Source organism: Solanum lycopersicum, chromosome 8 (genome assembly GCF_036512215.1).
Source record: "Solanum lycopersicum chromosome 8, SLM_r2.1".
In the NCBI taxonomy this organism is placed as follows: Eukaryota; Viridiplantae; Streptophyta; class Magnoliopsida; order Solanales; family Solanaceae; genus Solanum; species Solanum lycopersicum.
Window position 1 is genome coordinate 37128770 of NC_090807.1, and position 27236 is coordinate 37156005.

General features: G+C 31.8%; 1 protein-coding gene across 1 annotated transcript; it reads left to right on the forward strand.

The window, feature by feature from the left end:
- The first annotated feature begins 7382 nt into the window (after nucleotides 1-7382).
- On the forward strand, nucleotides 7383-20115 carry LOC101246945 (26S proteasome regulatory subunit 6A homolog). Its single transcript, XM_004244823.5, has 11 exons — nucleotides 7383-7533; nucleotides 8216-8292; nucleotides 8679-8818; nucleotides 14417-14438; nucleotides 14488-14595; nucleotides 14825-15208; nucleotides 17514-17629; nucleotides 17969-18059; nucleotides 18285-18404; nucleotides 18569-18709; nucleotides 19397-20115. Exons 1-11 carry the CDS (start codon nucleotides 7383-7385, stop codon nucleotides 19472-19474), a joined length of 1428 nt encoding a protein of 475 aa, XP_004244871.1. The 3' UTR covers nucleotides 19475-20115.
- The last annotated feature ends 7121 nt before the right edge of the window (nucleotides 20116-27236 follow it).

Sequence of the window (27236 nt, forward strand, 5' to 3'; positions counted from 1 at the left end):
TTTATTAATAAGTTTAAGTCTTCCGCATTACTTTATGTTGATATTATATTGAAATGTTAAGGTTTAGATTGGTTGGTTCGCTCACATAGGAGGGTAAGTGTGGGTGCCAGTCGCGGCCCGGATTTGGGTCGTGACAATAATAAAACCAAATTGATGAATTAGATATTAAAATTTATATTCATAATTATTTATATATTATTTATCAATAAAATATATATATTTTTTTCAATTTTAATTAACTTAAGTCTTTAACTTTACCATTTTCTTAAGCTTAACACCTTAGCCCAATTATACCAATTCTATGTCCAAGTCCATCAAAATCCAGTTTAGTATTTACCTACCATACTTTACATAAAATAGTCACTTTGTTCGTGTAATGATAACTCTAGTATTGCTTGATTGATCCGACAATAACATTTTAGTGGATTGTTCATGTGCTAGATGTTTGTGCCTATCGAAATCCACAAGTACTAAAAGATTACTCTTTCCATCCCATTATATATATATATATATATATATATATATATATATATATATATATATATTGGTTTTCATTTTCATTTCAAGAATATGGTTTTCAAATCTTTTCATCCTTGCCGCTTCAGTTTTGGTGCTTTTTTTCTCTCTCCTCTCTCTCTCCGATAACACCTCTCGCTTTGTATGGATGTAATGAGGGATATTATTTGATTTATAGTTAGTCTTCTCTATTAATTTTTGAACACGCAACATTAAATTGATTTTTATTAGATTGATTTTTTGTGATTTGATATGATGTCAAATGAAATACTCAATCAAATCTGTGATGATGAAAATGATACTATGTTGAATGTGAAAATGTACTGCAAACATGGAGACTTACGGTCAATGTAAACTTCATGGTCAAAGGACAATCCAGGTCAAAGATTTTGGTCTTGTCCACGCTATTGTGTATATTCATTTCTACAGTCTTTGGAGACTTCAGATCTCTTTATTTATTTATTTTAATTCAAATTTATTTCTTTTTGTTGTGTATGTTTGGAGAATGCATGCAACTTCTTTAGATTGAGGTATCGTGAAGATGTTGATATATGATCCAAGTTCGTTATTCTCAGATTGGGTAACAAAATTAAGGAGTTGGAAACTGTTGGGTTTAGAGTTTAGGATTTAGGGTTTATGATGAAAGTCATACTAAAAGAAGTACGGAATGGGGACGAAGGAGAAGACGAAGACCAAATGTTGTAGCATGTGGAAGCTAATCTTGGTGTTCTTTCTTTTTTTTTTCTTATACTTTTAAGCATTTCCAAGAAGAATTTTGTAGAGGATACAAAATTATTATGTAGTTGTGTACCACCATTAAAATTATCATAGTTGTGGAACTAAATAAACGTTGTGCACTCCTGATTAAACAACAAATTTACACATATATATCATTTATTGCTACATATGCCTCAAATGTTGCCACATATGGGTCATATGTTTTTGTAGATGTGTAACGGGTTGAAAAATCTGTCTCAATATTTGTGTCACATTATGCGATAGATAAATCATCTGTAGCAACATATGTCACAAATGTTGCTACAGATGACCATACGAGGCCAATGAAACAAACATTTAAGGCGTATGTTGCTACATATGCCTCAAATGTCTCCACATATGAGTCATATGTTGCTACAGATGTGTGATGGGTTGACAAATCTGTCTCAACATTTATGTCACATGTTGTGATCGAATCATCTGTAGAAACATATGCCACAAATTTTGCTACAAATGACCATATGAGGCCAAAAAACAAACATTTGAGGCGTATGTTGCTACATATGCCTCAAATGTCATTGCATAAGGGTCATATGTTGTTGCAGATATGTGATGTGTTGACAAATTTGTCTAAACATTTGTGTCACATGTTGCGATAAACGAATCATCTGTAGCAACATATGCCAGAAATGTTGCTACAGATGACCAAAATAGTTCCACATCTACTATATAAGAAAAAATAAAACAACATAATTGATAAAATAAAACATTGTCTTTAATTACAACACATTCTCAAGGGTCTAAGCTTTGAGATATCATCCCATAAGCTCAAACATATTGCATCCGTTCAATTAGATTGTCACATAACAGTGTTTTGGGAGATAGAATTTTATCCCTCTAACCAAATGCTCAATCAATGCAAGGAAATATGACCCGCAAGCCGATCCAGTGCATTTTTTACCATGGGTTCCATTCGACCTTAAAATTCCCATGGTTCAGTGAGCAGCTTTTCTGGCAAATGTTACCATTATTCCACTTTGCTTCAACTATTTGGCAGCAACTCGAAGACAGGTTGTATGTGTGTCAAAAACTTGTCATGTTTCATAACCATCAGGTTGCAGTCAAACATTCATGCGACCTCGTGTAACAGAATCTCTAGAGTCACAAAATGTATATTATCCGTGTTCATGACTGTTAAAATTCTTTTTGCATCAATCCAATCCATGCCTCCAAGATATGGCCTAATACCCCTGACATAGTCAATCATATCTTCATCCAATGCAAATTCATCTACTATATGTTTAATGCTTCTACCACCAACCGTTGTTGCCTCATCGCTCATTTCTTCATATCTTTTTTGGAAGTTAGTATAGAGGTTGAGATCCAGGATTCTATCTCTGGGATCATAGTAGTCCGGGTATGTCACATGTCTCTAACACATGAGGTTAAGGATTTCGTAAATATATTGAAATAAAAAATAATATTAAATTGTAAAGAAGAGTATTCAATCAAAAGATAAAAGAAACGTGCATTATAAAATGTAGACTTACCTAGTCTTCCCACCAAAATTTTGTGCTTGTATGTTCCTGAAATTTTGTTCGGTTAAAACATGCATGTCATATTCTATTCGAATATCCTTTGAACTCGTCACACTCAACACTTTGGTTTTTTTTGCTACAGTCACACGCTTGTAAATATTCAACTTTCTGTACTCCTTCACTTCCTCCATTAGGTCCCTTGGAATTTCTCCAAACATCTTCTTCTTCAAATTTTGTATTGCCTTGGCAAATGATTCTTTCCTCCTCTTTCCTTATGGAGTATATGGATGCCGAACATTCTTTTTGTACTCCTTCACCCCCCCCCCTCTTGTTTTTGAATTCATTGACAACTTGACTCAATGTTTGAAGAAACATGATAGAATCTTCATCATGTTTCTTGCACTTCTCATAGAGAAAGCCACGACATCTTATACAAGAGGTAGCCCCTTTATGTTGTCCTACACCAGCACCAGCAGTAGCACCATATCCAGCACCAACACCATCATAAACAACTAATTCATTAACGATTTCATTAACAACTCTATCTCTTTTGATTGTTGTTGCTCCAGCCAACACTATTTTAATTCTATCCACAACAGGATCAGAAATGGTTTCAACCAACCCTAGAGTAATTAGATATGAAATTTGCAATTCCTCTTCTGTTGGGGTAATCCATGGATGCACAACCTACAATTATAAAACTGAGTCATCAGTAAGAATATTTGGGTCATATGGTTCCACAAAAATGTCATTTATTGATACAGATGCGTGATATGTTGCCACATATGTGTCATATGTTGCTACAGATGTATGATAGGTTGACAGATATGGGCATCTGTAGCAACATTTGTGTAACATATCGCAATAGATGAATCATCCATAGAAACATTTGTGATACATGTTGCAATAGACGAATCATTTGTGGTAATACTTGTGTCAGATGTTGAGACAGATGAATCATCTGTAGCAATATAAGATTCATCTATAGCAACATATGCATGTAATATACTAATAATAACTTATTGCATCAAAAGGAGGGTTAAAGAGATCTGGAATATGCCCATCTTTGGTGTTTTTTGTTCTTGCTATTAACCATCTCAACATCCTTGGAGATAATTTCTGTTCTTCAGCAATTACTTGATAGGTCAAATAAAGAATGACTTCAAATGCCCAGGCCTGTAAAAAGAAAAACATGTCAATAATCAAATGTTGAATTATTACTTAATATAATATAAAAATATTAAGAACATTCAGTTTTACTATGAAAGTCCATGAAAACTCAAACAAGTTACTGGTCTTTTCTCCTAAAGGCTTCAATAAGTAGTCAAGAGTTACATGAAAGCTCTCATGACTCCAAGGGTAGTTGTTGAAAGTCTCAATATCCTGACACAAATTGATATATTTAAATATTATGTTGTTGTATGGATCCTTCGGAAAAAGTATATTATGTGTAAACCAAAGTAAGCACAATGAGTCCTTGTGCTTCCTTGGTGTATCGACTCGTTCCAACAAATTTAGTAAGTCAGAATTTTCAAAGTTTTTGCCAACAAGGGACATCAAGTCCTGCTCCGCAGTGACTGTTGTCCTGCTTTTGCTACTCCTTTCTGTCTTCTTCGTGGTTTTTTTTAACAATGTATTCAGGGATGGGCACCAGAGGAGGATAACATTTTAGCCATGTAACTATGGCAAACTCTCTTATGCCAAAGAAAACTGGCATGCCACAATAATTAGTTACAATCTCATCCTTTTTATTGGGATTTTTAAAAATGACCCTTCTTTTCAGAAGTTCATACACAATGGTGATTTGAAAACGTGGAATTATATCAATGGGTAAATCAAGAAAATGACCGTAACAACTATTTATGAAAAAATCTTCCAATTGATTTCTCTTGAGGATATCCCTGAATTTGACGAAAGGTTTTCCCAAGACTGACATAATAATGTTGTCACCATTAGCATTAGGCTGCAGAGGCACAGGGAAAGTGTCTGCAATGATGATTTTAATCTCATCATCACCACTGGCATTTAACTCTTCATGAAGGTCTTGTTCTTCTTCATGAACTTCATTTATGTTTTCTTCTTGTGCCACAACTACTACTTATATATTTTCCCATTGTCCTTCCTCAACTTCATTTATTTTCCCTTGTCCTTCCTCAATTTAATTTATTTTCCCTTCTTCTTCCTCAACTCTTTCTTGTTTTTCATCTTCTTCCTCCACCACTTCTCTTTTTTCATATTATTTTTGACAAAATTCTACTTCTGCTTGAGAAGAAGAAACTGCTCCGTTACTCTTCCTAGCAATTTAGACCTAGCCTTCTTCTGGACTTTTGTTATGTCAGATGTATCAATATCAAGTTTTCTTTTGACAGGAGACATTATATATCTGCAACCACAAAAATGAAATAATTGAAAGTCACACATGATCTACAACCATAAAAGTGAGAAAACAAGTCAAAACAGGCAATAAGATGAGCTACAACCACATGAATTTAAAACCCTAATTAAATATTACATGAGAAGATATATCAACGATACACTAGAAATTATGAGAACAACAACGCCTTGCTTTAGAAGATGATCGCAACTCGAAACAACCACTTTTAGAAAATATTAACTGAACAATGATATATGAAGGAAGGAATATTGGAGAGCACAATAGAAAAGAAAAATGAAATAAACTAGTAAAAATAAATGAAATTTGGATTATGAACGAGTTTTATAGAAGAGAGAAGAGAGGAGAGAGAGGAGAGGAGAGACGGAAAATGAAAATGAAAATTAAAGCAGTTTAATTTTTTTTTTAAAATTATGATAATTCAAATTGTGACATATGTTGTCATACTTTTTGTTGGGTAACACATGTTGTATATGTAGTATAATGTTGCTACATATTTCATTTTTGTGTTATACGTTGCCACATGATCCCTTTCTGTTTGTACACATGCAGACAAATGATGATTAATGTTATCAGCACACAAATTGAAATTAGTAAAAATAAATCGAATTTGGAAAATGAAACTACGTTTATAGAAGCGAGGATAGAAGGAAAATGAAGGGAGGATTAAATTGCATTTATATTAACAATTCACCACCATATGACATGTAAACATATATTATTTATTATAGAATATTTTTTCTTCAATTTTGATTGATCATAGATTCGTTTATGTTGTTTACTTATATAATAAATGATTTAGTGAATAAAGTTTTAGGTTATACATGGAGGATTAAATCATCGACTCTTACAAGTATAAATTTTTTTGTTCACAATCTAAGATGGGAAATGGAATGCCATTGGTACGATTGTAGCACAAGATTATATGAAGTTTATCTTGATTATAGGAATGATATAGTTCCAACTTCTTGTGTTAGTGCATTTTGTATGCATTGAACTCGACTGAGTAGAGAGAGTAGCTTTAGACTAACTAACAAAAGCATATTCTCTAAACTATTAGATGTATTCATTTTCTTAATCCTGATATAACTGTTATGATCTATATATATTAATTATCGTTTTGATTTTTTAAAGGTGAGATTCTAAGATGGATTATAAACCTGGTAGATTGCATGGTGATAATATATATTGGTGAAATAATAATAAGTTAGTTTGCGGAATTCATGTCTGATATACATATTGATGATATGTCTTTTTTAGAAGCTTATGAGTTTTCATCATGTCAAACCTTGCACATAGATTTATGATTCGGCACATGAAATAAGTTAAGTAGTGCTCTAAAGGAAATTGATCATTGAATTAAATTCGTTAGTACTTCAATTTGTTGATTAGTATCGCTAATCTTAACATGAGAATAACACGTGTGTTTTATGGGGAATTTTGAAATATAAATAGAGGACTGCAATTACGAATTTAAAGTGGAATGATTTGTAATTTACTTTGGTAAGAATAATTCAAAATAAATATTATTTCCACAATAGAAATCCTCAATAATTAATTCTCTATCGTGCCCATATTTAACTAGAACTCAATACCAATTCTAAAGGGGAAAAGGGAGACTTATGCTTCTTTCTCTATTTTAAGGAAAGGGAGAAGTATGTGTCTTTCTCTATTCTATTGAAAGGGAGAAGTAATATGACTTTTTCTATGGAAATTCATGGTGTCCCTCTCCTCCTTGAACTAGGAAGAAATCTCTATAAATAGAGGTCGTCTAACTCTTGAAAGGAGGTAGGCTTTATCTACGATACTTGCCCACCCAGTATTGAGAGTTCGGAAGTGAACTTGGTATTACTGTAGAAGACCAGAGAACAGCCATTCAGTTTGTGGACTAGCTTGTGGATTCGCTTGAATGTATGTGCTCACACTTCAAGAGGTAATTCTTGAATTATATTTCAGAATGTTTATGTTCTAGCATAAGCCATGTGTTTTATTATTCATGTATGTTATATAATTATGGTATGCTTTCGCTCTGCAAATAGTTTTTGAACAGTAAGACACTAAGACTACTCATGGGACCATAGGGGCTCAGTAGCAATATTTTGGGATAATTAACTGAATTAGAACAGATTCAGGAGGTCCAGGGCTACGTGGTTAAGCAAAAAAACACTAGTTTCTTCTACAGAACTGCAAATGCTCATAGAAGAATGAACACAATTAAAATGCTGAAATTGAGAGGAGAAATATTGGGCAATCGTGAAGAGGTACAAGAGGAGACGGTTACATTTTATAAAAAGCTTTATCTAGAAACAGAAGACTGGAGGGGTATCAAATCTTATGCAGGTGACAAAGCACCAGGGCTAGATGGTTGCTGTATTTTTTCAGTCTGTGTTGACACACTATCAAATCTGATTTAGTGGCTGCAGTTCAAAATTTTCAGAAGGAAGAAATTTTTGAAAGAAGCATAATGCTACATTTGTTGCACTAATTTCAAAAGAAGTGGATGCCATGGAGCTAATTGATTTCAGACCTATAAGCTTAATAGGAGTATACAAGATTATAGCCAAACTCTTGGTAGAAAGATTGAAAAAGGTCATCCACATTATTGTGGACAGACAATAAATGGCCTTCATAGAAAGAAGGCAAAATTATGGATGCAATATTTCTAGCAAATGAGTGTGTGGAGTCTAGAAGAAGAAGCAAACAACCTGGAATCTTGTGCAAACTTGACATCCAGAAGGCCTATGATCACTTGAATTGGAACTTTTTGATACTAATAATGCAAAGAATGGGCTTTGGAGCTAAGTGGATAAGATGGGTGAAACACTGCATTAGCACAAAGAAGTTCTCAGTCAACATAATAAGACCCCGGTGGATTTTTCTCTTCTCAAAGGAGATTGAGACAGGGTGATCCTTTATCCCCTTTCCTATTCATCCTAGCAATTGAAGGTCTAAGTAACTTGGTACATACATCTAGGGAAAAAGAGTGGATCAGGGGATTTTAGGTGGACAATAGAGTTATAAGCAACCTGGATAACTTATCTATAATATGCAGATGACACTCTAGTTTTTTTGTGGAGCCAGATGCTGATACTAAGGGTGATTTTCATTAGTTTGGAAGTTGTTTCTGGGGTAAATATCAATTAAGAGAAGAGATACATATACCCCATTAATGATGTGAGAGAGCTGGATAATTTGGCAACTATTATGGGTGGAAGAGTAGGGGAATTACCTACCATATACCTAGGAATGTCTTTGGGAGCCAAAAGTAAATCAACGAGGATTTGGAATGGGTTGATAGAAAACTGTGAAGAAAAGTTGACCGATTGGAGGAGTCAGTACCTTTCTCTGGTGTAGATTGACCATAGTCAATAGTGTTCTGGATACAATGCCTACATACATGATGTCAGTATTCCCAACCCCTGCCCGTAACAAGGTGATCCAGAGAATAGACGTGCTAAGAAGGAATTTTTTTCAAAAAAGAAAAAAAGACTAGATAATTTGATCTGGTTAAATAGGAAGAGGCCATAATTAGCAAGAAGGAAGGGGAGAGCGGGGATCAAGAATATGAAAATGCAAAACAAAACCCTAATGATGAAGTGGTTATGGAAATTTATTACATGAGAGAACATACTGTGGAGGAGATTATTTGTGCAAAGTATGAAATGGAGGATAAATGGATTACAAAAGCAATGACCATTCCTTCTAGTTGTAGTTAGTGCCAAGAAAATGAGTCCATATCTTAATGGGTTGGGTGAGTGACTTTATACATGGGTAAAATATGGTTTGATACCCACATTCAACCCATAAAAATATAGGTGGATAAACTATAGGTAAAATATGAATTAGCCAAATGAGTTAAGCTTCTAACTTTTATTCCCTCAGAATTCAGGATATCACTAAAAAAATTTAACTTCTCTTCCTTTTTATGTTCCTCTAGTGAACTAATTATTTTTCTCTGTAATTGAAAACGTGAAGTCATTGGCGTTTAAATGTACATTTCTTTTGTTAAATATAATTAAATTTTTATATTTGTTTAATTTTATATTGGATAATAAATAATAGTGTAAAATAAGCAAATCATGTATTAGTATTGACATTGCTTAATATTTAAAGTGCATTAATCATGTTTTAGTCCTAAAATGCAACTATTCATTTACTTTGATATTAAAAATATTTTTCCCTTGTTATTACATAAATTTATTTTATATTGAAAAGTTAGGATTTTTTTTTACTTTTATGATACAATAAAACTAAATGAAGCATTTTCAACATTTTTTATCTAGAAAAAGACTAAAATATTTCTCCATGTTGAATTCTTTAGTAGAGATATATGGGTAAAATATGAGTAAACTAGCATTTTATCCAATTCATCTGTTATCCAATCCATTTTTACCCATATCATAGGTGGGTAGAATTATTACCCAATTTATGTTGAGTCATTTTTAACCCGCCCAAATTTGACGCAACCCTCCCATTTGCCACCACTAGTTATAGTATTTGGAGATTAGTTAGGAACTTATGGACACAATTGTTTTCCAAAATAAATTTAGAAGTGGGGAGTGGAGTCAAAGTGGCTTTTTGGGAGGAGAAGTGGATAGCTCAGAGAACATTAAAGCAATTATTCCATGATCTACACCTACTAAGCTTTCAACAACAAGCAACTGTTGCTAAAATGTGGACAGGTTAGGGATGAAACCTTCATCATAGAAGAAATCTTAATTACAGGGAGGTGGAAAAGATTGTTGCTCTCTATAACACCTTGGCCCCTCAACAACTTCACTAAGGAATAAGATACTGCAAGATGGAAGATAGGTAACAAGGATTTTTCTCTATGAACTCAGCATACAAGAATCTCACCACTTCAAACAGTGGGATCGAACAGTGGCCTTTGGAAGATGATATGAGGGACAAAAATTCCATATAAGGTCGGTCGTTTCACATGGCTGCTGACCAAAGAAGTAGTACTGATAGAGGAAAGCATGAAGAAGTGGAAATACCAATTGTGTTCCAGGTGCTACCTATGTGAAGAACAAATAGAGACAGGCAACCGTCCTTTTTACACTGTAAATGGCCAAACCAACTTTGAAGAATATTCATTTGTATAAGGAAAATCACTTGAGTGAAACCAAGGAACATTGAAGGGGTATTGAAGTGCTACGTAAGAGTTGGCAATGCTACAACAAAGGAGGAGATATGGAAGATTTTACCAGTTTGTCTATGATGGACAGTGTGGAAGGAAAGAGTCAAAGATGCTTTGAAGGAAAACAAAGTAATATGCAAAATTTTAAGACGAACTGTCTGGTTTTTTACAATTTTTGGTGCAAACAGAAAGTGTTAGGACAAACTGACAATTTTTTTGATGTTTAAGCCTATTTGCAACAAAAAGTACAAATAGGTCTCCTAGGTTGTAATACTTTTAGAAGGGGGACTACACTTTGATGTAGTACATCTGTGGATATACCGACTAAAAAGTAACCTTTCTCAATAAAAAAAAGAATGGAGCCCAAGCACAAAGAAATCAGGAAAGTTGAAAGGAGTTGCTTAACAAAATTACTATATTTGACAATGCTCGCTAGGACAAACCTTTGTCAGATGATGAAATTGAAATGGCAAGTCTTACTAAAGAGTTTGAAGACTATGCTAGATAGGAAACGATAGCTTAGAGGCAAAGATCAAGGACATTGTGGATTAAGCAAGGGGATAAGAACAGTATATTCTTCCGAAGGGTTGGAAATGTTAACTAGAGAGCCAATCACATTGATATATCGATGGTGGTAGGTAATGAATTAACAAAAACACAAATATCAAGAGGCAGATGGTTTTTTTATTTAATAAGAAGTAACACGAGACTGAAAATTGTAGTCCTGCTTACAACATGAATACCTATGCAGTGATCAACAGGGAGGAGCAACAAGATTTATAGAAGCCTTTTGAAGAAGAAATATATATATATATATATATATATATATATATATATATATATATATATATATATGTATGTATGTATGTATGTATGTATGTATATATATGTATATGTATATGTATTACAATAATTAAAAAAGTGTCACGTTAATTGGGTCGGATGGAGTATAATTCAAACAAAATAGTAGTTAAATATTACATTAACAAAATATTAGAAAAAATGTCATTTTTTTATAAACGTTAAGATATTTGAATTATAAATAAATATTTTATGTTTGATAAAAATAAATGGAACTGCTTGGACTACATATATAAACTATAATAATAGAATAATTGTTAGTAAAAAATTTAGTCATCTTTTATCAAAATAAATAATTCAAAACAAACTAATCTGAAATAAATCAGTGAAGCATCTTTATTTTCTATAATGTGTTTATCATGTACTCTTCTCTAAAATAAATAATGAACATGATACATTCAAATGATTTTAAACAAATTTATAAAGGTTTTGATTTCAACAAATATATTTATGAAGTTGCTTTGCATCTGTAATCAAATAACTTCTATTAATTCTTGATAAACAAGCAACAAGGACAAAAATAAAAAGTTTAAGGGAAATAATTGGATAACTAATAAAGTTGGAGAATGAGAGATCCTTGAATTATTTTTGAAGAAAACAATATGGAGCACAATATTTTCTCAAAAATGAAAGTGTCTTTAAAAGAGTCTAAAGGACAACAAGTTCATTCAGACTCTTTCAGACCCATTAAGAGATCTTCAGGTAGAAAAAAAAAGCACTTAATGACCTAATGTCTAACCATTTAGATTTAAGTGCAAACAAATGAGGCCTAGGAGTTTTTTCATTTAGTGTTGGAAATTTTAATGGGGGGATGTGATGGGTACTATTTAGAACTTCCATTATCGGGAAGATTTTGAAAAGAGCCTCAATACAACTTACATTGCACTCATCCCCGAGAATCATGGAGCCAAGAAAATAGAGAGATTTCAGACTGATTAGTTTGATTGGAAGTGGCTACAAGCTGATTACCGAAATTCTTACAGAGAGGCTAAAAAAGGTGATGCCAAAGTTGGTAAACACTCAACAAATGGTCTTTCTAAAAGGAAGACAGATTACTGATGTTGCTCTCATTGCAAACGAATGTCGAGACTCATGATTGAAGAATAAAACCCCAGGCATAATGTGTAAATTGGACATAGAGAAGGCATATGATCATGTTAGTTAGGAGTATTTGCTTGAAATTTTACGTAGTATGGGTTTTTAGAGGAAGTGTGTTAGATGGATGAGGTTCTACATTAGCACTCTGTCAGGTTCTCAATACTCATAAATGGTTCTCTTAAAGGTTTCTTTCCAGAAATTAGAGGCTTGAGACAAGCCACTCTCAAGTCTCACCTTTCTATATTTACTAATCATTGAAGGCATAGTATGATTTAAACAACTCATGAAAATGATGTAAGGGGCTTTAATGTGGACAAAGAAGTGAATACTAAATTGTAAATCACCCATATTCAATAAGCAATATGTAGATGACTTTGATTTTTTGTGATGCAGAAGACAACCAACTAAAGCTTTTGAGGATAATCCTCATACTTTTTGAGTTGGTATCAGGGTTGCACTTTAGTTAGAGAAAGAGTCACATCTTTCCAATCAATGTTGTGCCCAAAATACAACATCGCTTGGATGTTTTGGGTGGAGAAATAGGACAATTACCCTCAACATACTTGGGTATGCTTTTGGGTGTCAAAAGCCAATTCAAAGAGATCTGGAATGTAGTGGAAAGATGTGAGAAAAGATTGTCTAGGTGGAATCCTCAAATATTTATCAAGAGGTGGTAGATCATTGTTGATCAACCCTTTCTTGGATGCACTACCAACTTAATGTATGTTTTTCACCTTCCTGCAAAGGTGGAACCGAGGAAGAAAGAATAAATGCTCTGAGAAGAAATTTTTTGTGGCATGGTGAAGTTTGTTGATCTTTTCATATCTTTTTTTAAAAAAATTATTTATTTATTATTATTTATTTCCATATCCATTTTTTCAATAAATAATTATGAGAAGCAAAATATATGTTATTATTATATTTTATGAAAGCATAAATGTCAACAATTCATGATAGGAAAAAGCCTTAGACTAAGAAAAAAAGTTCTGCTAACATTTAAGATTATCAGAGTTCCAAATTTTTACTGTACCATTTTCTTTACTCTTTTAATTATCTTTTATTTTCTGTTTTTATTGTTTGTTTATATTATATACTAATTTAATTGAGTTTTATCATAATTAATATTGAATGTTTCTTGCATGCTTTTTGTGAAATAATGTGTTAAAAGGATCATGAAAATATGTTTTATTAGTACAATTAATTTTTGTTTGTAAAAGTTAAATTATATTATATTTACTTTTATCAGAACTAGAAAAACACTAATTGGTGCTAGCAGAGAGAGGAGAGAGTTGATGATAAATTGTTTGTTTTACAATGGGATAATGCACAAGTACTCCCTCAACCTATGCCCGAAATCTCAGAGACACTTATACTATACTAAGGTCGTGTTACTCCCTGAACTTATTTTATTAATATTTTTCTACCCCTTTTGGCCTACGTGGCACTATTTTGTGGGTCTAATGCTGATTGATTTTATTTCAAATTAATGTCACTTAGGCCCAAAAGGGGTAGAAAATTACTTATAAAATAAGTTCAGGGGGTATAGGACCTTATTATAGTATAAATGTGACTCTGGAATTTCATACATAGGTTGAGGGGGTACTTGTGCATTTTCCCTTTTACAATATATAAAGAGGTTTTCCTTGCAATGTCTACTATTCCTGCTTATTGAAAATTGAAAGTGATCTTTTCGATTTATTAAGGGTATATGTTTATGGCATATTTTGACATTTTTGTTCATGTGATTTTAGAAATCAAATTGCCTATAAGACCTTGGGGAAGACAATATGTTTGTACATAGTATTATAAACATGTTTGGATAAACTTATTTTAGGTGCTTTTAAGCATTTTTGTAGTGTTTGGGTAAAATTTAAAAGTGTTTTTAAGCACTTGTTTTAAGCCAAAATAACAAAAAGTAAACCAAAAACTATAAGTTAGAAATCAATCCCAACTTATGTCTAAAGTAAGTCAAACGCTATAAATTAGAAATCAATCCCGACGTATGACTATAGCAAGCCAAAAACCATAAGTTAGAAATCAATTATAATTTATGACTTTTGGCTTATAAACCATAAGCTATAAGCCCATTCAAACAGGTCTATGAATCCTTTCTCTTTTTCTTTATATTTTGTTTTGTTTTTTACTTCTGTTCAGGAAGGGGGTTTATGCAAAGAGGGTATAAGGAAGTTAACTTTGAGGCACTAACTTGATCCTTATCTTTTCAGATTTTGGAAATGAATCCAGAGAAAGAGGATGAGGAGGATGGTGCAAATATTGATCTCGACTCACAAAGGAAGGGCAAATATGTAGTTCTGAAAACATCCACGCGCCAGGTAAGTTGTTACCCATAATGCTATGTTACTATATTTGTGATTTGTAACTGGCGAAACTTTTGTCTTCTAATTAGTGTTCTTTTAATTTATCCTCCCAAAGCCTCTTTGGCATTTATATCCTTTTTATTGTTGAACTTCATAACTGAGTCCTTGTGCTCCACGAAAGTCATTTCATTTCAGCAAAGTTATTCTGCTAATTGAAGTCCTCCTTTCTTCTTGCCGATTGTAGACAATTTTTCTGCCTGTTGTTGGCCTTGTTGACCCGGACAATTTAAAGCCTAGTGATCTGGTCGGAGTAAACAAAGATAGTTATCTGATATTAGACACTTTGCCATCTGAATATGATTCACGGGTGAAGGCAATGGAAGTTCATGAAAAACGAACTGAAGACGACAATGATATTGGAGGCCTGGAGAAACAGATTCAAGAACTCGTAGAGGCAATTGTTTTGCCTATGACGCACAAAGAACGGTTCCAGAAATTAGGCGTTCGTTCTCCAAAAGGAGTCCTTTTGTATGGGCCTCCTGGGACTGGGAAAAATCTCATGGCCCGAGCTTGTGCTGCACAGACAAATGCCACTTCTCTTAGGCTAGCAGGGCCACAGCTTGTGCAGGTGAATTTCTTCTACTTTCGGTGTTTGTTTGTTGTGATTAATTGTGTCAACTAACTGGAGATACTCTGCATGTGCAAGTTGTTCATGTACCTCTTATCCCCTTTTGTTATATTTAATATTTTATAAGTAATGTATCCGTGTTTTCTTCTTTCCTTGCAAATGAGACAAATAGTTGGTCTAGAATGCCTGTTAACACTATTATATATAGTAGGATCCTAGATGGTTCTCATGTCGAACTTACTGATGATCTTGTCAAAAGCTTGATGTGTTCGATTCACTTGCATTTAGTCCACCATTCCACTTGCATGAATCCCTATTAAACCCTTTTCAATTGATATATCTATTTTTTTTTTGGAGATCTTAAGGGATTTGAATTTTGAATTTTAGAACTTACACTATGTTTGAATCATTGTTATCTATTGTATTGTACTGTATTGTTACTATATTTACAATGTTTGTTTTGATTGTTATTTAAACTGTATTGTTAAATTTCGTTGTTACGTAACAATGAAAACTCCTATTTTATGGAACAACCAATTTGGTGTGTTCCTATTGTTTCTTAATTTCTTTTTTCAATTATATATTTACATAATATTTCAAAATAATATTTTATCCTTTACCTTAATTATTTAAATCTAGTCAACCTCCTACTTAGAATAATTAAGGATATTTAAGTAAATTTATAAATTGCAATACAGTACGATACAATCAAACAAAATAATTAAAATGTTATTAAATAACAACAAACAATACAATCTAGCCAAACATTGTACCTACCATACAATACAGTACAATATAGTACAGTACAATACAATACAATACATTATGAAACAATGCATAACACTGATCCAAACAAAGTGTTAGAAAAAGATGTTACTTTGCAAACAACTCAAACAAACACTTACCTCGAAACTCAGGAAGTTAGTTTGCGAACTTGAAAACAAGTGCCACCTTAGAATATGTCTAGGTCATTAGGCAACATGCTAGTAGTGTAAGACAACTACTTAGGTGGTGGAACAAGAACTATGCATTTTACTTGGATGGTAATCTATGGGATTAGGAGCAAAAGTAAATCAAGCAACCTGTGTATCTGTAAAGGGTTGTTTGGTGTGATGGATAAAGGAGTTAATTGCAGGATAAATTGTAAGTATCCTTTATTTCCTTACTTAGTTGCAAAGCTTGGGATAACTTACCCAGGATTAAGTATTACTACGAGGATAAGTCATTCCTTCTATTGGGTGGTATAGTAATTCCGGGATAACTTATCCCACGATAAAATATACAAAATGACAAATATATCCCTTTAAATCCTTTTTATACATCATTTTTCATATTTATGTATATTTACATTATTTTTAATACCATGTATAATAATATTCATTATTCCTAATTTTTATGATAATTATTCATATTTTTCTATCAAAAAATTACAGTATATAAATATAATTTTAATTCATGAATTTATTTGACTAATTTTTATGTTTATTTATGTTTTGATTTCTCATAAATATTTATTCTCTTTAACAAACATAAGAGGGAAGTTCTATTTTAAGCGAAATAAGAAAAAAGAATTGTTTTTAGATACATATGGTTCTTATCATGGGAATGCATAAACAAAAATATTTAAGCTAAATAAAATTGAAGTTTTTTTTTTCAAAATGGACAACTAAAGCTTGCAAAGAAAATATAAAAAATTAAACAAAGTGAAGGGTAATTTTGTAAACAAACAACTTGTTTTTAAAATTTATGTAATGTATATCATTTTGAATACAACAAATTGAACACTCAATAAGAAATAATTTCAGCATAATTTTCCCATCATAAATAAGCCCAACATAACTTATTCCAATTCCCATTATTACTAATATTCAAACCAAACGATCCCTAAATACACAAGGACGAGAGTTCACTCTCATGCATTTGACTTTTATATTGGTCTCTGGTTTATGTCCAGGGCATGATTTGGGTGTCAAGCAACCATCTCCTAGTTATCCATATATCCGGAGTGGAAACACTCTTTATCTTGTTGCCAGTGAGATTCATCATTAACATTATACGTGAAGACTTTCGCAACATGGAATAGGCATAACTAGCTATCCATATTGGATGTGTCGAGCTAATTTTCCATAAATTGATTGACTAGAGCAAATAGTTTCTGAAAGAGAACTACATATCATGACATATAATTTGCATTTTGAAGTTTATGATTTAATTGTTTTGCATTCTGACGTTAGCTACCCAATTAGTGCATAAAACAGCTCTCTCATCTCTACTGCTTATCAAAGGAACCTTGTACTAAATATAGATGTTCATCGGAGATGGGGCGAAACTTGTTCGTGATGCTTTCCAGCTGGCAAAGGAGAAATCACCGTGCAGCATTTTTATTGATGAGATTGATGCTATAGGCACAAAGCGATTTGATAGCTAACCATGTTGCTGATGTTCTTCACTTACAAATGTTTGAATCTTTCTCACATACATATAATATGCCGACTCTTTCTTTATGTTATGACTGAAAAAAGAATCACTTTTTTTACTAGTGGAATTTCACTCTAAACCTCATATTAGATGTGCTCTTGCTGATGTTCTTCTCACTTGAAAATGTTTGAATCTTACACACAAAAAAAAGAAAATAGTATGCAGACGCTTAATATATGTTATGACCGAGAAAATGAAAACTTTGTGCTTGATAAAAGAAGTTTCACTCAACCTCCTTATAAGATGTGTACTGACAGATCGTCACTTTATGTTGTTTGATCCCAGTGAAGTTAGTGGTGATCGAGTGGTCCAAAGAACTATGTTGGAGTTACTTAATCAGCTTGATGGTTTCAGCAGTGATGATCGGATAAAGGTTTTTTCTCCTGCCTAACCATATCTTTATACTTCTGCCCACTTTAAACTAGTTTGGACACTGAGAGCAATTTCCCCTTCCCAATTTTTATGGTATTTGTTATTGGGGTTGTAAAGTTTAGCTGCAAATCGGTTGATTTGGTAACTTTACTAGTGAAAGTGATTTTAACTATTCTGGTTCTCTACAATTTGAGTGAACTGTATTGGTCTCTTTCCTTTACTTCAGGTGAATGCAGCAACAAACCGAGCTGATATTTTGGATCCTGCTTTGATGCGATCTGGTCGATTAGATCGTAAGATTGAGTTCCCCCATCCTACAGAGGAAGCTAGGGCTCGAATCTTGCAGGTAGGTCTTTCTCTAAACTTTTTTGACTTCAATTCTATTACCCTTGCTGGCTTAATAAAGAAAGAACAACAAGTGGTCTATAAATGCTGCCTCTTTTCATGAATAAAGGAAATAAGATCTTCAGTGATTTTGGTTTAATGTTTGGCTCTTTACTGACATTGCAGATTCACTCTAGAAAGATGAATGTTCACCCTGATGTCAACTTTGAGGAGTTAGCTCGATCTACAGATGATTTTAACGGGGATCAATTAAAAGCTTTATGTGTTGAGGCAGGCATGTTAGCACTCCGACGTGATGCCACTGAGGTCTGCCTTTCTCCTTGCTTTCTCTAGCATTTGTGGCTGCTCCATGTGTACATTAACACACTGTTGGGGATGATATTTTGGCTATGATATTTGATCTGTGTGGTGTAGCTTCTCTAATTTAATTCAGGACAAGACAGATCTATGAAAACAAAAAAAAAACAGAAACAACCATTAGCTGCCATGTTTCTTGCATATGATCATCATGTTAGTTGGCCTGAAAAACTGAAGATGTTTGAATTAATTAAACATGCCATAAATTAAGAATCTGAATAACTTGAACATGGCAAATATCTACTGAGAAGTATCATACACATTTGTTCGTGAAATGTGATCTGCTTATTCTACTACCTGTGAACGTTGTGTGAAAAGTTGAAAAACGTTTGTAAGGGCTGTGTTTGTCTAAAAGAGATTTTTTTTTGTCAAATGTCAGATTCTTCTTCCCATAAGTTGTATAATCATGTAGTTCACTTGTAATTTTTTAGTTTATGACGAACTAGTTAGGACCTTCAAGTGGTAATTTAATTCAGACACCAGTCCAAATGAAGCATGCCCTTGATGTTGAAAGGTTTTCAACCAATGGGGTTTGATAGTTGTTGGTCAAGCTAATCAACAATGGATAAAACGCATTGTTTCCAACTTTTTACAATTTGCATGATGTAAGTGTCAATTTTATGTAATATTTTGCAGGTTACCCATGAAGATTTCAATGAAGGCATTATTCAGGTTCAGGCGAAGAAGAAAGCCAGCTTAAAGTACTATGCTTAAATCAACTAGATGTGCCATAGACAGTACCATTTTATTTTTTAGAGTGAAGATTGACAACGTAATGGCCCCCCATCCCTTGGACATTAGCATTTTAGGTGCTAGACCCCTTGGCTGTTAACTTGCTCGTATCAGAAATGGTGCATGGTGTTATTTTTTATATTTTCTTAAATTTTTTTCCTTATAGGTTATTGTTGTGTGAGGTGATGGCCTACAGAAAGCCTAAAAGAGATTTTTTTTTTAAAGACAAGTCCCCATAGGGCTATTTGTATTAACTGAAGTGATGTCTGGAAACAAGAAAAAGGGAAAGTGCATCTATCTAAGAAAAGGAAAAAAGGAAAGTAAATCCTATTCTAAAATGTAAAGCAATTCTCAATTCTTCATCAAATTCAAGTTTTCCTCCTGCACTTTGAAGATCCTTCTTTGTTGCTGCCTCTTTTTGGAACCATGTTATTGGAACTTCTTGTTTCTACATGTGCTCTATTGTTTCTAAAAAAGGTATGTCGGCAAGTAGGGTATTTATTAATAAATTAATAGTAAAATAGTAAATGGGATTAGGTTATCTGTTTGAAAAGAGAAGTTGGATATAGTAATTGAAGATTTTACATTTTACAAAACCAGTCGAATGAAGATCTTTCATTTAGAGATGTCAATGGATGTGGGGTGGGCGGGTTTAAGGTTGTGCAGGGTAGGAGTATGGGTGGATTGAAGTGGGTTTTATAAAATTAATGTGAGGTCGGGTGGTTATATGTGATTGTATGTGGGTTTAGATTTAATTTTAATTTTTTACATATTATAAGAATGATAAGAGCATTATTTGTTCATATAATTTTTTTAAAGCTACTAAAATATTAAAGATTGAAAATAAAAATGGTTCAATAAAAAATAATACAAGTTCTTGCATGTTTCACAATTGACCTATAGAAAATAAATTTTCAATCTTTCTCTATTAAATTAATGAAAAATGAATTTATTTGTGATTCAAAAATCGATCCCGCTTATTGACTTAAAACCCGACCGCGATATTCAAACTAGGATAAAAGCTCGAACATCATTCCAAAATTCGACCCAGAAATTTGACTTGGAATCTGACCCAATTTTTCGACCTAGGAAAACTTTTTTCAAAAATAATTTTACATTTTAGTATAAAAAATGATTCTTCAAAAAAATTAAAATACTTTTTAAAAATAATTTTAATTTTTTTTAAAAAATTGACAGAGGTAGCCAGTGCGGGGTGGCGCGGGAGTTGGGGAGAGGGGTTGTAGGTGTAAGAATAAAAAAAAAGGGGTTGTAGGTGTAAGAATAAAAAAAAATGTTAAATTTTAATTAATTTAAGTCATTAATTTTATCATATTCTCAAGCATATCACTTGAATTTTTGTACAACTTACCTAAATCACATAGTGTAAAGAGTAAACTACATTATATCCCTATTTTTTTTTCCAATTACAATAATCTCTTAAAATTTGTACCTTCCGGATACATAAATTACCATCTAGATACATTAATTTCTAATACAAGAAAAGTTTTTATATTGCGCTTAAAAGGGAATGAAATCTAAAAATTAATTAAATCCATAAATTATGCTTATGTTTCTTCTTACTCTTAATCATATATAGGCAAATCCTAATACAACGAAGAAATTCAAAATTTAAAATTGTTCCCGTTCATAGAAGAAACCTTTCAGACTTGGTTCGAAAAAATTCATCGAAATTTTGGGTAAGCGAGGTTAGTTATGAAGGATACAAAAGTGATGAACTTGTTGTTGGTTAAATAATATCCTTTTGTATCTTCAAGTTCATCGAAGATCCTTTCAATTTTAATTCAAGATTATCAAAAAATCTAAGATTTAAGATTCTTTCTTCTCCTAGTTCAACAAGATCCCTTCAATTTTAATTAAAAATTGTTGAAATTTTTGAATTTCAAAATTCTTACCCTAGTTTATTGAAAAATCCTTTCAATTTTGATCTAAATTTATCGAAAAAATTGAGAAGGTACATCATGAATGCCTTTGCTACTTAGCATTTTACTATTTATATATTTTGTTTATTGTTAAATATTGTATTTATACTAGATACATTAAATAACTAATTATTGCCCATAAGATGTTAGAATCGAGATCGATACATTATTGTGTGGTAGTTGCTATAGTTGATGCATTTAGTATAAATTCGTAAATATGTATCATATCTGAAAAAAATTAGTGCATGATACATTACTATTTATGTATCTCGTCTAAATTGATAAGTCTTTTATTGTTTGCCTTGAAAGATATGTATAAGTTACATAATTTGTCATTTTGTAGTTGATAATAATGTATATGCTACAATAAAGTTGTGAGAGAAGGATGTATGTAAGCTGAAATAAAGTGTATCGATAAATATATCACAATGAATAAGAATTGAGTTATCAATTAGATATATGAACAACTACAATCCATTAAAAAAATTTAACTAAGAAAAACATCCACAACAAAAAAAAGATGAAAATATTAGACTATATGAAAATTTTGTGAAATTGAAACTAATATTTTGATTAGACAATAGAAGCATTAATAATAACACAACAATCCTAATCAGTTTCAATGAATGATTAGTTGTTAGAGTCCACAACCAAATCAAATTATGAGAAATTTACAAATATTATGTTGATTATTACAAAATAATATGCAACAAATAAAAACCAGCGTATAGTTTATTAAGGAAATATTTTCAACAAACTCATTGAGTTGTACAAGATTATATTAAAGAGGAAATACTCCTTTTAATTCATTTTTACTATTATTGGACGTGATTAGCATGGAAAAATATGAAAAAGGAATGAGGTTTGTGTCTGATATTATGGTAAAAGAAAATTCATAATTTTTTTTAAATTTTTAATGTTTTGTTAGTTTAATTTTTTGGATAAGTTATTTATATATACAAGTTTAATTTTTTTATTCTCTATTTTTTCCTCCATTTTTAAAATATTACTTAAATTATTTCTCTCTCATAATTCAAAAACTATCCGATACATAAGTCACCAGCCAAATTCATGTTCACCACTCCTTTTTCCACTCCTATTTTCTCTCCGTAAACTCACTCCAAATTGTTAGGAGTACAAAATCTATATCCAAATTTATTTTTCAAAAAGTTTAAACTTAAGAAAAATAATTACAAATATTTTTCAAAAAAATTTAAACAAACCAAACATTAAAAAATTTAAATTTTTTTTAAACTAACCAAACAAAAAAAAATGAAATTTTTTGTACGAAAAATTTTACCATAATACCATACACATACCTCATTTCTTTTCCATATTTCGTCCATACTAATCACGTCCAATAATAGTAAAAAATAAATTACTAGAGTGTTTCCTCTTTAATATAATCTTGTACAGCTAAATGAGTTTGTTGAAAATACTTTCTTAATAAACTTTAGGCTGATTTTTGATTAGTTGCATATTATTTTGTAATAATTAATATTTGTAAACAGTTTTTAGTAATTTTTATAATATATTTTGATGTACTTGAACTTGAATTTGTAATAATACTTTCTCTTAATTGAATCACTTTGTTCGTGTAATAATAACTCTATCATTGTTTAGTTAAATTCACAATAATTTTCTTGTAGAGTGTTCATGTACTAGGTGTGTGTCCATCAAAATATGTATGTCCTGAAAAAATTTATTACGTTAAAAAAAAAAAGGACCCTCCACCCCCACCCACCCACCCAAAAAAAAAAGAGAACAAAATTGATGGTTATATTTTTTTTCCTTTCGTTTTGTTTGTTTTAAAAATTCAAAAATTCATTAAATTAGTTTGATTTTGATTTTATTCAATAACCAATACAAATCAAATCATAAGCACCCCTACTTCCAAACACCTTAAATAGAGTTTTAAATATCTCTATTATAAACACCTTTAATATATTTTTTTAGAAGTATAAATGATACTACATTGATATTGTACAACGTGTAATTGATTTTTTTTTTTCAAAATCTTTAACTATGATCATAAAAGGTAGAGGTGACTATAGGCACATTTAGTGATGTATTTACCCAAAGTTATTATTGAAGTGATATCAAAAGTACATATGAATATGTATAAATAACAATGTAATTTTATTTTATCAATGCAATTTAATTAAATAAATGCATCAACATTATTTTGCATGATAACCGTGCAAAACACAGTTACATTTACTAGTACACAATTTTCGAAGATCTTGTCAATAATATTCACTTTCACAAGCTGCAATTATCATTTGATAGCTTTCATTTTATTCTTTCAAGTCAAATCAAAGCATCAAATATTATAAAACTGAAAACATGACAGCTTGAAATGTTAATGTGCTCATTTCGATTAAATTTTACAATGTCTCTATTTATAGGACTACAATACATGATATCAAATATTATCATGAATATGACTATTGATTATTTAGAGGTTATATCATAGAAATTCATAAGAGTAATGAAAATAAAGATCATTAAGTTTTACTTCCTCTGTCCACTTTTATTTCTCATGTTAAGTTTCGAAAATCAATTTGACTAATTTTTAAAGTCAAATTAGATTACATTAATTCGATATTTTAAACAAAAAGTTTAGATATTCAAAAACTATATGAAAAGTACTATAAATTGCATTTTTTTGCATATCAATATGATGAAAAAATACCTTTTAAAATATTAGTCAAAGTTCTTATAATATGATTTTAAAAATAGAAACCATGACAAACGATAATGGACGGAGGGAGTACATTAAAGAAAATTAAAAGTGACTTTAGTGATTTCACACTAACTTTTTGATATAAATCGTGCATTACTTGAATTTCTTGTCAAGTTCTTACAATATAATTCAAGTAATAAAAAATATGATTTATATGTAAATAAAATTTAATCCATTTACCAAATGCCGTAAAAAAGGAAAACCTTTTCCATTCAATAAATAATTTAATTTCAAATATAAGTAAAAAAATTCTGAAAGCTATATATAAGACATTAAATACTATTTTATAAAATTATAAAAAAGATTGAGATTATTGGCCAAAAAGATGAGATGACTTCACCTAGTTAATTAATCACTATGAGCAGATAGTGGCTAGGAAGATAAATGGTGTGTCTTGATGTTTTAAATTTTGTTTGTGTTATTTATACCACTTTTTTTATTTGTTGATTGTGCTTTCCATTTAATTGTTTAAATTATGAATTAATTTTTTTGAGTTTGTTAAATGTTTTTGTAAAGGTAAGTGTGAAGATTATATAAATAATTGGAGGAAAGTTGGGGATTTGTATTGTTAGTATTTATTATGAAAGATATGTCTTGCAAATATAGTAAATCAATAAGTGTAATGGATTAGTTTAGAATGGTGTAATTGTATAAAAAGTAATTCATATGTAAGTTCATTAACGTATAATGTTACATGATTTGGTAATATTTGTGGTATTTTTCTCTTTAGAAAAATTAGTAATATTGTATAACTTTTTTCCATCCTAGGTTGTGCTCTCCAATTAATTCTTTTAAGCAATGAGCTTATTTTTTAAACAACTCCATAGAGAATTGCTTTTTATTGATTGATTAATCATGAAAAATTAAATAGAAGAACGTTGAGAAGACATGCATGATATTTAAGTAGAGAATGCAAATAAATAGATATTCTTTTGGTAACTTATGAAACACATTTTTGATAATAATAATAATAATAATAATTGTTATAATTATTATCATTTACAGAAATAAATTTTAATAAATAAATTTTACAATAACACATTATCTTAAAGCACTATAATCAATAGACATTTTCAATAGTAAAGACTCACTAAAGCACTATACAGAAACCTATATACTCCTAATTAGTAGTATTAATATTTCAAACATCAAATGTTAAATATTTAATAGAATTATTATTTTATTTTGTTTTTTAAAAAAGAGGAAATAAAAACTTAAGAACTTTTCTGTAACGACCTGTTTAGTCGTTTTGAGCAGCAGATTTTATTTCTGAAAAAACAGGCTGAGGCTACGGATCCCACGACGGACCGTCATGGGCACGACGGACCGTCGCAGGGTCTCATTTCAAAACACTTAGAAAATCTGAAATTGGGTACTGAAAATCGACTCTCTGAACTTCGTAACGAAATGGCAGGACGGACCGTCACATGTGTGACGGACCGTCACAGACTCTTTGATGGAAATTGAGTCTCTGAATCTTGCGACGACCTGCAGGACGGACCGTCGCAGGCACGACGGGCTGTCACAGGCTGCATAATCCCAGGCGGAGTCGGATTTCTTTAAGGTTTTAAGGGACGTTTTTGACTATTCCGGCTTTAATTATAAAGTTAGTGGGTTAATGTTAATAAGTCTAATTACTTGGGGGTTAAAAGAGGTAACCTTGAGTAAATTAGTGGGTTATTATTGCCATCTTTTATTCTTAATTATATGCTAATTAGGGTAAAAGAAAAAGGGTTTGAATAAAGAAAATAGAAAGAACAAAGAGAGAGAGAGAGAGGATCGAACGAGAAGAGGAAAACGAAAATGCTTGGGAAATTTCTTGCTTGATCACGAATCTTCGGTGGAGGTAGGTTATGGTTTTTATGCTATTCGTAGTAAACTCTTAATAGCGAATGATATGTATTGGTAGTGTTGTAAACCCTGCTATATGCTTAATTGTATGCTTGCATGAATGTGATTATATAATTGTGATGAAATAAGCATGATGAAGCTATTGAATCCCAAATCTTGATAAAAAACCTAATCTCTTGTTAATGATGATGCCTTGGTATAAAAGAAAGCTTGATGAACTAAAGTAATGAGATTGATGATGCCTTGGTATAAGAGAAGGCTTGATGAACTAAAGTAATGAGATTGATGATGCCTTGGTATAAGAGAAGGCTTGATGAATTGATAGAATGAGATTAGGGGATCGGGTGTCACGAACCGACATGTAGAATTAGGGGATCGGGTGTCAGGAACCGACACGTAGAATTAGGGGATTGGGTGTCATGAACCGACACATAGATTTAGGGGATCAGGTGTCACGAACCGACACGTAGATTTAGGGGATCGGGTGTCACGAACCGACACGTAGATTTAGGGGATCGGGTGTCACGAACCGACACATAGTAGTAGGGGATCGGAGTGTCACGTACCGACACGAGAGGATTAATGAATATGAGGGAGCGCAGTGTCACGTACCGACACAAGAGAAATAAAGATAATGAATCTTGAAAGATGTTAATATACTCAATCTAATGAACATAATTCCCAAATGAGTATGGTATTGAGGCTTGAGTCCTCATGTGTGAACTTGACGGTAATTTTTAATGATATAGTACTTGCTGTTGCTACATGTTGAGTATCATAGTTGATTTTATGATATTACTTGGTATATATTGATTTCTATTTTGAGTTGGCCGATGATATCTACTCAGTACCTGTGTTTTGTACTGACCCCTACTTTTATGTTTTCTTCTTGGTTATTTGTGGAGTGCAGCAAACGTGCCGTCATCTTCGACTCAACAGTAACTCTAGCCAGTCTTCATTACTCCGGATATCAGGGTGAGCTAATGCTTCTAGCTTTGACTGGATCTTCCTCTTCATGTATTGATGCTTTGAAGTTCCGGCATGGACTAGCTTTTATGTATTTTTAGCTTCTTAGAAACTCTTAGATTTAGTAATTTGAAGTAGATGTTCGTGTGATGATGACTTCCAGATTTTGGGGAAATAATAGTTATTGAATTGGTTTTTATTAATGAGTTTAAGTCTTCCGCATTATGTTATGTTTGATATT

Excerpts from the sequence above, each read along its gene's own strand:
- LOC101246945 (XM_004244823.5), top strand. The coding sequence starts at position 7,383 with ATGCTGAAATTGAGAGGAGAAATATTGGGCAATCGTGAAGAGGTACAA. Across the intron at positions 14,439-14,487 it reads AGGGGGTTTATGCAAAGAGG|ATTTTGGAAATGAATCCAGA; the intron begins GTATAAGGAAGT and ends TTATCTTTTCAG. Across the intron at positions 17,630-17,968 it reads ATAGGCACAAAGCGATTTGA|CAGTGAAGTTAGTGGTGATC; the intron begins TAGCTAACCATG and ends GTTGTTTGATCC.